The following is a 13,829-nucleotide window of genomic DNA, read 5'->3' as shown; positions in this document are numbered from 1 at the left end:
TTTTGTCTCACTATTAAAGCAGTTAGCTTCCCTATGGCAACTGCACATTTTTAAGTCCTCTGAAAGGAATATTCATTTTCCTCTAGAGGTTTTTTAGTTCTATAGAACATGTGCATAGAAGCAGAAGGCAGAGTGAGAATTCTGAAAACTGGGAAGGAGTAATGCAGTAAATGACAGAGCTTTTGACAGAGCTCTCCCCACTCTCACAGCTCTGTGTCAGTGTGTGTGCACATATGCTGCAGTTTTCAGTCTGGATTTACTCAGGTGGTAGCTGGAATTAATTTATACTGCAATGCTATTGTAGTAGATCTCTGGGGATGTTAATCATTAAATGAAAGAAACCCTGGCAATGGCTCTGTTCCAGGCTGGTCAAAGATTGCTGATAAGAACAACAGTAAACAATAGAATAACCACATTACTATAACAACATCAGGCATGTATGCAGGAACAATGAAAAGCATACAGTACAGGAAGACACAGACATTTTCTCATATGTTACACAGAAGTTAACATGTTAAGATCCCCATTAAGTTTGTTAAGACTTTTACTTGAATAAGACAAAACTCAAAGCGCTTAAATATCTGAGAGTTTCTCCTAGTCACTGAAACAAGACCAGTTCCTCTGTACGGTGCATTGTCTCGCTGTTTGGCACAGTGTGGCTGGTGGAAGGCTACAGCTAAGTCAAACCTTACTTTTCAGATCATTTCTCCTCCAGTGGCAGAAAGCTAAAGCCCAACTGAGATGCATCTTGGCATTTACGATTAATGTTGTGCATGGATAAGCAAAGGGTTTTGCACAAGGAAATGAACAGAATGGTATTTGTGCTCCAAGAATAATGCATAATGCAGAAAGTAATGCTTAGATCCTACATCAACCTGTGTTGTGTGTGTGTGTATGCATGTATCCTCACACAGACACATGTGTATTCACCTCTAGTGGTGTAATAATTCAGTACAACTGTATTATAAAGCTGCAGGTAGGCTTTAAAGAAAACAGCTGCCAAAAATAAAAATAATTGTACCCCAAGACTTCAAATCTCCCTACTGATTCTTGGTATTTAATTTGATTCCACTATTTTTCTGCCCCATCATCTTCTGAAGTATCAGCTTTTTAATGTGTAAACCAGACCTAAACAGAATTCACAGATAACTGGAGGATGAACTAATAGAAAGAAGAGCTCTCAGAATGGACCTTATTTACACCCTTGTGTAATGTAATTGCAAATTCAATCAGAAGATTAAAAATGAATCCTTGCACTCAGGGGGTTAAAGACACAAGAAGTGAGAACAGAAATGCTCCATTTCCTCCGGAGTCTTGAAAGAAAACATATGTTCAGTAACCATGCTCCAGAATCAAATAAGTTTGAAAGACTGTTTTTCCTCTGCATTTCCTGCCTTCTTGTTCATTAACCTCACTGTAAAATATTGAGTTATTTGCCTGAATTAGTAGTCTTCAGTGTTCTTTGTTCAGAAAACACAGCATGAAAAGGCAGGCTTTTGCATACAGTTTGGAGGCAAGAGAGGGATCAAGTGGTGATGTGAAATTAGCACAGTCAGTACATCTGAAATTCTACTCAGGACTTGAATTAAACAGAAATCATCAACTGGTAAAACTGCCTGCAGGTCTCTTTTACTTTCACTTACTCTCATTCAGCCTGCAATTAATCTGTGTGCTGAAACCAGCCTCATGATTTCTTCTAATTCTTAACCAAGGGATGCTAAATTTTTAAAAATCAATTACTGCTACCTGCATTCTTTATTTTTGTTGCCATGGTGAATATCCTGCTCCTTCCTGCTCCTTCAATATTTAAAACTACTGTAGTATAGTGAGATTATTACATAGATCTTCATGCTCATTCATGCTTTAATGCAGTGACTTAGTAAATCAGAAAGAAGAAACTGCTGACTGCTTTTTTCAATTTGATCTTAAATCATCTCTGGAGATGCTGGTCTGCAATAGGTAACCATACGTTGTAGGTCTCGGAGAGATATCTAGAGAAATATGTAGTCTTGTTCCTTCAAAAAAGTGAGATTTTCTGAAGGACTTCATTTTCCATCTTAGTTTAAAATTCCAAAGCTGTGTGTCAAACTGTGTTACTGAATGTTACCAAAAAGTCAGAAGCAATTGAGGGCATGAGCAGTGGGTTTTAATTCTTTAAAGTTGGTGCTCTAGTAAGAAAAACAATTGGGGATGAAAGGAATCAAATTATACGAGAAGTGCAAGAACTGACTTAGCAGCCACATGATGCTCTACTTTCCTAAGAGGATAGTGGACTAATGTACCCATCAGGAACGAGGTCTAATGCTTTATCACTGGCTAGAATTGTAGAACACACTTTTGGAAGGTTACCAGCTAAATTCAAGCAGGAAGGAAGGCGACCGTAAGAACGTACTCCTAGCTAGTTCCATTGTTAGGTGTCTGTACTCAGCAGTCAATGAAATATATTGTAATGCTTGCTTCTAAATGACATGACTATATTCAGCCTGGTTAAAATGTACAAACACAACGAATAACATGCTTTCAAGAAAAAGGAGTCTGCTAAGTTAAGCTTTTCTGTCAACTTGTCATAAGTAAAAACTAACATAAGTAAAATATATCTGGCAAAAATCAATGCATTCAGTCTATTTTGCTGGTGTTTTCACAATTAAAAACAGTGACCATTATGGTATTTTATTCTGTTTTGAAAGTATATGCACATGACCTCTTAATTATAGGTTTATCAGGATTCTACACAGACCATTACGTGACCCTTTGCATGAGATATAAATGAATGGGGTTAGAAAGAAAGCAAAATTCATACTGTCCAATATTTATTACCTGAGATCACTTTGGAAGCTGCAAAAGAGAAAAATTCACTAAAGACAAGACAAATAAGTTCAGTGTATAACCTAAATAACATTTGCATCCAGATCATTTTTTTCCATTCCAAACTGTTGATTATAAGTATGTAATCAAGTACTCGTAATTTAAAATGGCATTAACTCATTTTGTCTTCATGGAGTAGATCTCCACTGCTTTCAAGACCAAACCACTCGATTGTGCAAACAGCTGTCATGCTGGCTCACACACAGTTTCAACAATCTTGAGCCAACTGGCTCACCAGCTAGGAAGATTCCAGCTTCAGGTTTTGTTTAGTATGTTGGAAATATTTGTGGACTTTTGCATAATTTTTCTCTTTTGCTTACTTTTTCACCTTTCTTCTATATATTCTTCTCCTTTTTCATTTTCCTACTTCAGATCAATCACTCTAATCCTGGACCAAGCAAGGTCCATGTGTTGGTTACTTTCTTTGTCTTATCCCTGCTATTAATATGTTCCAAACAGGATCTCAGGCTGCTCACTTCGCTAAATTCAGACTTAATTATACACTCATGATGTGGCTAAGGTTTAGGACAAGAATCAGCACTGCAAACAGCATACTTTCTAAAGTGATGAGATTTCAGTGTATTAATGTTTAACCAGAACCTTGAAAGTTGAATGTTATTGTCCTATGGCCCATTTCCTTCACAATTATCATATGGTACGGTCAGGATGTTCTTCAGTGTTACACACAGTTGGACAGAATTTGAAGAGTACAGTGCAGAATAAAACAATGTAATTTTTTATCACTGCTGTTGAGGTTCATTCCAGACATGTACAAAGGCTTCAGATTTCAAATAAGATGTAGAGTAAATACAAGGAAGTGGGCACATATAACTAATGAATGGTACAGAGTAATACAGCCAAAAGCAAATATAATTCTTATGAGGAAGGATAGACTTGAAGTACTGTAAGGATTCCGACTAGTGGACAAAAGCCACAGATGCTAATCTAAGGCCAGACTTTTATTCTTACCTTTATGAACCACAATTCTTCCTTTTTTGAAATATATTTAGAAATTTAAAAGACATGTTAAAATAAGATTTAATTATAAAATATTTTATCTTGGGCATTTGGACTGTTTATATTGTAAAATAAACTTACTAAAATTCTTGATATACAATATTTTAATTATCAACATAAAAAAAAATGGCCACTAGTTTTCAGTTGCTTTTTTAATTTAGTCTCTTTAGTCATTTGTTAACAGCGGAAACCCCATCTTGGGTTCATCTTATGGTGTTACAACACAGAAGAATTTATTCAAAACTGAAACTTCCATATTCTGTAAATCAAGCAGTAAACTTTAAATGTGATAGATGGTCTTGGACGTTTTTACCATCTTCTACTTACTTTTTCAAAATAACTAAGATGACAATTGACAAAATGCAGGGATAAATACTACTACTTCCTGCATAGGAGAAAGAAAAACTCATGAAAAATCTAGTTTACTATACAGACCTTATCTGAAAGCCTAATTTCTTTGGCAATGATTCAGTCACCTAATGAAAGTAGTGAGACATAATTAGAAAAAGCACTGATAAATTTTCCCTTATGATTTACATGAAAGTTATTCTATGGAAATTAAAAATACAGCTAGGTCATAGCTTCACTGAAAGTAAAGCCAGTTTCTGTCATCAGGGGAATGTGCTCCCTTTGTCCACTGTATCTACATTTAATTTGAATGCTAACATTTTAAAGAGATCTGATAGCGTTTTACAGGGCAGCAGAACTGGTGGGGATGGTTTTATTGCAATCTGAAACAATTCATAGCATATGGCTTATAAGGAACTTTTTTGTTACCATTTATTTGCCATACTTACATTTTGTCTTATGACCAATCCCTGCAGACTTGACACTGTTTTTTTCTTAACGGCATTTCAGAGAGATACTATCATTATACACTGATGTATCTCTAGGATATTAAAAATCATGAGTATATGGTTATATGAAGGAGTGTATAAGCTATGAAATTAATTCAGGTGTTTTTATTATTGCTTTTCTTTGTTTTAATATTTTACAAAAATGTTTTGAGAGATTTTAATTAGATTACCCTGAAGTTATGACCTGACTAAATTTAGTAGGTGGTATTCTCTGACAAAGAAACTTGTATTTGAAGTGTAAATTCCAAAGAAAAATGTAAAGACCAAATAAGCTTTTCTGACAGCATCTTGCTCTTTTTCCAATTCATTGGTTTGATTTTTCTTTGATTCATACTTGCACGGTTTGGTGCAACATTTGCATGGTTTGATGCATACTTGCATGGTTGGACTAGATGATCCTGTAGGTCCTTTCCAACCTTGTGATTCTATGATTCTATGATTCAATAGTGTAAATAATGTTTTTTGCATTGAGTCACCTCACTCAATCAGATGCATTCTCTGTTTTAAAATGGAAAAAATACTGCAGATGCCACAAATTAGAAGAAAACTTTTTTTCTTTCTTTTTATTTATTTATTTATTTTTTTTTTCCTGGAGGACTAGCAGAGAAGAGTGAAAGTGCTTATTTTATTAATCTCATTATCCTAACTCACGTTGGGCCTTTCATCTCCCCACAACAGCTGCTGCCTTCTTCTCAACAAATATGGGGTATAGATGGTAAGCTTTGCTTTAGATTGAATCTACCTAAAGCTGTTTCCCAATGAAGAGCCACTGACGCTTTTGTGCAAGCCTCTGGCTTAAAATGTAGAAATTTTTATTAATAAACTTGGCTATTGAAGGTCAGCATTTTCAGTACCAATGCACTCTGCACAGATTCCTGATTGCTGCTGCATGCATTGATACACATAACATTCTCAAGTAATTGACTTGCATGGCTTCACTGCTACAAGAGCTCATAGGGCCATGGCCAAATTTAGCATGTGTTTTTAAGAAATAACGACTGTTTGCATTTTAAATATCAAATTATCAATATGTTTTTTATCTTCCTGGACATTTCATTGAAAGTTTTTGGAGGTAGCCTTGCTGTTTGAAGTGAAATAGTTCTAAATAGCAAAATATGCAAGCAATTGAATGAGAAATCTAAAATTTTCAGAGTTGTCTTTAGATTTCTGCTACTCCACACACCTGTGTTTGGTTTCTGCCATCCGAACACTCAACCAAGCACTAATAATCTGAAGCCTTTGCACCACCAAACAGGAGACCTGACATTTGTACAAAGAAAAAAGAAACAGAAAATGGCTTTTCCCTGTTACATTAACACCTGGGTTCTTGTGTCAGGAAGTCGAAGTCCTACCAGACCTCCACATACTAGAACAGTAGAAGCAAGGAGAATAGGGATTGCTTTGGTGATACCAACAAGGGAACCAAATATCAAGTTTCCAAGTACAGCTGCTGCTTTGCATAGTGCATTCAAAAAGCCAAAGCCGGTTGCCCTAAAAGAAAACAAACACACAAACAAACAAACAAACAAAAAGAGGATAAATTTACATGTGCATACAAGATTAAAAGCCTTTAAAATAAATCTTGAGTGGAATAAATCAGTGTAGGCCCAATACCTTACACAGAAGTAATGCCAACAAGGATTCTATACCTGGTCTTTTTTTGTGTGAAATTCTGTTTCTACTGCGGCAGCACTTTATGGAGACAAATTTATTTTGCCCTCCAGAAATCACTATGGAGAAATAATGACTTTGTACTTTTACACAACAGCAAAACCTGCAGCTGAATAGAAATGGATTTCCTATATGTAGTATGCACATTCACTGAGTACTTTTGCAAAAGGCCACTGAGACCTGTAATAATAATGGTTGGCTACCTCTTAGGAGCAAGGAGCATGAGGCTTTAAAAAAGCCTTGTTTGGGACAGAAGACCCTGAAAATCTTATGAAAAAAGGTGTATGGTATGAGAAACTCAGCAGGGCTTTTTCTTTGTAGAGCTAAATATTTGGTTGCCAACCTGTAAATGCATTATGCAAACTGCTATCATTTTAATAAAATGTGTTATGACATGACCGTATGATTCATAATTGCAAGAATAATCTTGTCCTAACAAAAATGTTCTAACAATATCATTGGTAGAATGGTAGAATCTCTAACATTTCTCAAATCTCAAGAAGTGAAAGGGAGAAGGAATACAAGGAGCTCACACTGTGCTCACTGGAACAAAATAATAGCACTTAGGAGGATAGAAGCTTAGAAAACGACATCTCTACATTGTTAATATTAAGCTATTTTTATTAGAAGGAAAAATGCCTCCAGTCTAAGCAGAAAATATTAACATAAATACTAATGGATTGAGTGACTAAACGGTTACCTAGTTATTATACTGAGACTCTCTGTAAAGAAATGGAAATCTTCTACTCATACACAGTCTGTACTCCTAGGAAGTATGTATGACAAATGTCTGCTACTGCAGGGCAGTGCAACCAAGCAAGATCTCTCAGAGCACACTATTTTTTAAGTCTTGCTTGAGAATCTTCCTGCAAGGGACACGTTTGTAGCAATTCCTTCAAAATGCTCTCCTCAGAAGAGGAATGATTAAGACTTTTGGAGAAATAGTTCAAAGGAGCACTGGGAGATGTGCTAATGGAAGTAGTGAAGAACCACACTTCTGGAGCAAGTATACTTTCAAAGCCTGTTATCAAGTGTCAGTTACAGACAAGTTGGTACCATCAGGCCACACAAAGCTCAGTATCAGAAGAATACCCGGAAGAAATGGTCCAGAAAGGGAAGAAGCTCCTAATAGGTAAGGATCTCCCAACTGATACATCTTCTAGGGTGACAGAGAGTGGAGATAGGAAGGAGGAACAAGCAGAGGAAAGGATGTGGCAAATAAGACTTCATAGAATCATAGAATGGATTGTGTTAGAAGGGACCTCAAAGATCAAGTTCCAACCAAGACTTTATCACAAACAGAGAGGAAAAGGTTAAAAACAAAAGAGATAGAGAGAATAGAGAGATTTTAGTATTAATATTAAAGAAAAATATGAAAGTTCTGTAAAAACGTCAGGTCTGGTAGAAAGCTAAGTGTCAGAGAAAAAGAATTTTACCAAATGTATTTTACGTCAGGTGGTGGGAAAGCTGTGACAAAGAAAAACAGTGAGCTTCCTTTCACCCAAGCCCGACATAACAAGCGGCAAGAATCCAAAGTTAAAAATAGAAGGATTATCCAAGCCTTCAGATTAAAAGAGATTGCTTCCTAGTTGCCATGTATGCTCCTTCTTAGACAAGGTGCTTGTTTATCGAAATAAAATAGTTTAAAATCACTTTTCCATTGCTTATGGAGCACCTCAAAACTTAATTTTCCTGTAATAGAGTACTACTAAATATACATAACATGGACATTTGATATCCTTCTTGCCAGAGCTGGTGCTCAACCTACCAATCACTTTACAATAGACTCAGCATAGCATTTTTGTGGGGGTTGATAATACACAAATATTACGAAAACAAGAGTTTCTGAATGTGCTATTGATGATTTTCTACTGATAAAATATTTCTGGATTTTTTAAAAGTCAGTACACAAATGCATATCACTGGCTTACCAATTACAGCAAATGCTGTAAGTGTGCAAATAAAACAAGTTAATGTACCTTCTTCCCTTACAATTGCCTAAGAAGCGGCATTGGTGCTGCATTTCTTACCTTAAAAACACCACCCTTCAATTTCAGCAAAGTGCAGTTGAACCACATCCACAGGATGGCAGTAGAAAATAGCTGCCAAGGAATCTACAGTAGATTAATGACTGCTGTTTTGACTCGAATAGAAAACTTCTCTTCTGACAACGAGAACAATAAAAAGTTGGACTTAAGGCATTTGGAGAATAGGGTTTATTTCTCTTGGGATGGATTCTCAGGGCTTCAGAAGAGAAGAAAAAGCTAAATATAATGAACTGAAGATAGGTGACTTAATTCTTAATCATGACCGAACTCTTATGAACTTCTTTCAGAGGTATTAAAGCAGGCAAAACAGGATGAAATCATTTTATAGCACATCTTGAATTTTAAATATTCCTGGCCACGATTCAAACCCAGATGTCTGGCAGCCTTAGAAAACCTATGAATTGTTGGTTATCTGATGCAATCTGACCTTGATTTACTTTGTGGGAGATACAAGATTTCAATTTATTTATTGTGTACATTCCTGGACCAGAGCCTTGGCTTATAAAGTTACTGCTTCCCAAATTCACAAGAAAACATTAAACAGTCATATGAATAACGATTGCATTTTAAAGTGATAATAATCTCCTACATGTTGCTTTTTCATAAAATTTTAACTCCCTTCTAGTCATATTTGCATTACAGGCAGAGCTAGGAAATTATGCAATGTTACTTCAAGCCCCTTGGGCACACACGTTACAGCACAATCCATAATTACCTCATCATTTTTTTTCCACATCACTCTGCCAATGCACAGAACAAAGACAGCTTGAGGGATAAAACATGAATCATGTAGTGAAGGACACTTGATTTTCCTCACATGTTACCGAAGATGGAAGGGGCACTGCTGGGTTGGGTCTGTATGATGAATAAGCAGTCTCAAGGATAAGGTAGCTGAGCGCTCTCAGGAGAAAGTACACAATCCCTATTTCTGCCACAGAATTCTATATGATGCTAACAAATCATTTAAGCTAACTAAATAGTCATTAATGTGCATTTGAGATTTTCTGGCTGCTCAGCTTAGCACCTTCAAGTTTGTCTCGCCGAAGTGCTGAATACTTCCAGCTACAGTGAAAGTTGTACTCTGAGCCCATTCCCTCTTCTAAAATGCTAAGTGACAGTAATAACAGGTCCCACAAGCGACAAATCTGGCATCTGAAGTCAGTTTTGGCAGCATTATCTTTCTCCTCAGTGCCATAATTTCTGCATCCTCTCTTTTCAAAGTAGCTCTCTGAAAATACAGAACGCTTACAACAGAGTAGAAAATCACTCCATTGTCAAAGAGAAGAAACTCACTCGACACAAAACTGTTCACAAGAAGTTTAATAATTCTGCTTTAGAGAAGGACTTTTAGACCTATGGAACAATATGGTTTGGCTCTCAAGAGGGTTACAACAGACCAAAGACTTCAGAATCTGTTGACGGTGAATCCAGAAAAGCACAGGCCATTAAGAAGAGAAGACAAAAGATGAGATACAAGATGAGACAACCTACGAGATAATAGATAATACTGCAACTCGACTAATTTTCTTGCTTACTAGAAATTGGCTTATTTATGGCTTCTTGTTGCTGTTGTGCTTTAAAATCTGTGCATTGAAAAGTACCTATCACATTAAATAATGTCATATATTAATCTTACTCAGAGTTCATAAAGAACATACGAGCTAAACTTATGTTACAATGTCATAAAATATAAAATAATAGAAACATCCAACTTGTAAAAGACCTTCAAGATCATTAGGTCCAACCCTCAGCCAGACATACCAATCCCACCACTAAACCATGTCCCTTGAGCGTCATGTCTGCACGTCTCTTAAATACTTCCAGGGATGGGGACTCCACCACTTTTCTAGGCAGCCTGTTACAGTGCTTATCTGTAAAGAAATTCTTCCTAAAGTCCAATCTAAACCTTCCCTGGCACAACTTCAGGTTGTTTCCTTGCATCCTATCACTTGTCACTGGAGAAAAGAGGCCTACACCCACCTTGTTGCAACCTCCTCTTGGATAGTCATGGTGAGCAACATCTCCCCACAGAAGCCTCTTCTTCAGACTTAACAGTCATAATCCCCTCAGCCACTCCTCACAAGTCTTGTTTTCTATCCTTCTTCAACTACACACTTATCAAAAACTTAGAAGAAACAACTGAATTGCTTCAAATCCAGACATTATATTTAAAATAAATATAGATACAGGTGATTTTGAATGCATATGGAATTCAAATCTCTTAAGATTTTGAAACAACCTTTGAACTGCATTGTGGGCAAGTTATGAAGAGGAAACAAAAGCATGTTCTGTGTATCACAAAAACCATTTCCAAATTGTTCACCAAATCCCTATCTGTTAGAAAGCCAGTACAGTCTCTTGTAAATTATTTGGAGTATGATCTCAGAAACACCTTTCGTAATCGTCTGCATGACACTGGCAAAGCCCCAGTAGCTTGGCAGCTCGCTGATTTCCAAAGAGAGTTGAGTATGAGGAAAAGCAGGGGTTGCTCAGTTTGGTCTCCTGCGCATGTTAACATGAACTGACCTCCTTTTACACACTTTTCTTCTAGACCATCTTTCAGCTACAGCTGCTTTGTGATCATTTCATTGGTTGAGAGTAAAGAAAAGGTATGTACTGGAATAGTAAAACAGCAATGCAGTGAGCACCTTTGCCTCAATTTGAAAAGTCAGGGGTAGGAAACAGACTTCTGGAATTGCTCATTTTCTTGTAATTCCACTAGGTAAAAAATGGTTGTGATTTAACCAGAAAACCTATCTTCACGTTGTGTCAGCCTGCTTGCCCTGATAATATAAAGTGATAAGCTTTCTATCTAATCTGTTCCAAAAAATATCCCAACAATTCAGCTACCAGCGTACTTTTGAATCAGGGTTCCGTGCAATTATTATTACACATGTAAGATTATTAAAAAAGAAAAACATGGAAAAAATTACTACAATCCCATATCTTGCAGAAACTATTAAAAACAATCACTGGCTACTAATACAGGTACCCTAGAATAAATACCAGTAACATAGTTCTAATCATGACTAGCAATGATGAATTATTTTTCTTCCACTAATATACCGATGGGTTTTCCAATTATTTTTCTTTATTTAATTTTAAGAAAATGCTTGTGTCTGCTATGTTTAGGAATGCCAACAAAATAACTTATAATTATATCCCTATGAAGGATATTCATTAGAATTGTACCTTAGTATTTGACTGATTAAAAAGCTCTTGCAGAAGGAGATTCCCTGAGGTAATAAAACTAGTCATGTTTACAATTAAATCTTAGTGTTTTGGATTCGTGAGTAGCCTAGTGTAGTTGTTTTGATATAACAACAACAATGGACATTAATTTCTTCTATACAGAGGCACATGCTCTTTAAAAATAGAAATGAAAAGAAAATCTATTCAACTGGTCTACAGTTTTTCTCCCTTAAAGGATAATGCCAACATCAGTTACATCAGTGTTGACAAACTCAGGCTTGCCAGTAAGTTGCCCAGCATTTATAAACTTCTGGAAATGTTTTTCACTTTATTTGAAACTTCGATTGAGTGACATGAGAAATAGCACAGTGATAAGAGAAGAGACACGCTGTGATGCAGAAAACTAGAAAGTTTTACTTTTTTTTTTTTCCCCCAAGGAAAAACAGGGAAAATGTCCCAGCCTATTTGCAGTATTTTCGTGATTAGGTGGTATTTGTTGTGAAAGACATACCAAATAGCTAAATAATCTTTTTTTTCTTATTATTGCTAAGACAAAATATGATTTTAATCCATCCAAAACATCACTATTGCTGTAAAGCTCATACTTAACTATTTATCTTCATCTGCTGATAGCAAGGTTAAAGGACACGTATCTTTACATACCTTCTGTCTGTAGGATACAGCTCTACAGTAATGACATCAAGAGAGTTCCAGGCTGAGATGGTGAGGCCATTATAGAGGCACAACATACCTATCATCATGGATTCACTGGTCCCAAACCACAGAAAGAAACAGCTTATGCCAGAGAGAACCATGGAACCACCTATGTATGAGACAGAAAAAAAAAGAAATTGAAGTGGAACTGTACTTGAAATAATGACTTTTCTTCGTTTTGTCTAACATTTTATTCACAGAATGTAGCAAAATAAATGTCTCATATACTTGAGTTAAAAAAAATAAAGAAATATCCTTAAGAAGAGAAAATGTCACTTCGTAAGAAAAGCTTTGGGCTTGGGGATTTTTCCTATTTTAAAGTCAAGTCCATACCTAGCATTGTTAAACGTCCAATTCTATCCATCAGAAGAGCAGAAACAATGTTCCCTGGTAACACTGCCAACGTTCCCAGAAAATTAACAAAATAAATCCAGTAGGCACTATAGTCATCATCAAAGGAAATCTGGCATCCTGTCCTGATGTGAAAAAATGTGCAATTTATAAAATCACTGTCAACAAATTTATATTGCTCGAGATCTGTGGAAAGAAGAAAAAAAAGTTTTCAGCCAACAGTTGCCTCCATGTTCACCTTTTGATTAAAAACACTGCAAATCTAGACATCCTTAATGACAGCTAGGAGATTTTACTGCTTCGTAAAATGGCACTAGTTACCACTGTTAATTTTGATAGCCTTTTGTCTTAATAGAAAGATACACAAAGGTCATAAAGAGGTCATCGGAGACCCTGAATTAGGTCAATTATATCAACATAGTTCAATCCTGTTTGGACTACATTTGGTTTGGGCCTTCTTTAACGGGCTGACCTTGCATAAAAAGCACAGGATTTCTGCAGGTTTTTATCAGTCATCATTTCCATTGTTCCACAGTCTTGCTTGGTATCAGACCTATGTTTTTCATACCTTTCAGAGAGAACCTCTCAGATAAAACAGCCGATAATGACTATTTTGAGTTCTCTTAAAAGAAAATGTTCATGCAGATTTCAGATTAAACTTGTTTTCATTCCTGAGAGGACAGTTTGGTTTTCAGCTCCATTCTCGTCTGAAGAAAATGTACTAAAAATGTATCTGACAAAGTGATGCAATTAGTTCTTTGTTTATCAAACTGTTTGACTAATTGTGATCTCTGCAATCTCAGCCTAAGCTGAGACTGTTTAAATATTCCTAATTAAAGCACAACTAACCACAGACATTTCTGACTTCCATTTTTTAATAGTTCTGTGTCTAGCTAATTATTTTGAAAGCTATCAGTCAGAACCTGTTAGGATCTGTCAGATGGTCACTACTCTACCATGACACTGGTGACATTTTCATGTATTTCTGAATAAGAATGCAGTTCCATTAGTACATGCAGTGGTTCAGGCCATTCTTTTTTAAATAACATTTCAGGGGTCTCTCCTTATGTTTCCTCCTTTATTTCTTCTCTTCTCATCAGCCTTAAAATCCTTA

General features: G+C 36.1%; 1 protein-coding gene across 1 annotated transcript in view; it reads right to left on the bottom strand.

Moving 5' to 3' along the window:
- Positions 1 to 6,046: 6,046 nt before the first annotated feature.
- The window catches only part of SV2C (synaptic vesicle glycoprotein 2C), a gene marked incomplete at both ends in the record, with an annotated part of 69,163 nt that continues 61,380 nt past the window's right edge, over positions 6,047 to 13,829 (bottom strand). Inside the window, 3 exons of the mRNA XM_079548055.1 lie at positions 6,047 to 6,230; positions 12,314 to 12,473; positions 12,698 to 12,901. Of these exons, the coding sequence (XP_079404181.1) occupies positions 6,047 to 6,230; positions 12,314 to 12,473; positions 12,698 to 12,901 (548 nt within the window). The remainder of the gene's footprint in view (positions 6,231 to 12,313; positions 12,474 to 12,697; positions 12,902 to 13,829) is intronic.

The sequence above is a fragment of the Tetrao urogallus genome (assembly GCF_951394365.1).
Source record: "Tetrao urogallus genome assembly, chromosome: Z".
NCBI classification, from domain to species: domain Eukaryota; kingdom Metazoa; phylum Chordata; class Aves; order Galliformes; family Phasianidae; genus Tetrao; species Tetrao urogallus.
This window is presented reverse-complemented; position numbering and strand designations above follow the sequence as displayed.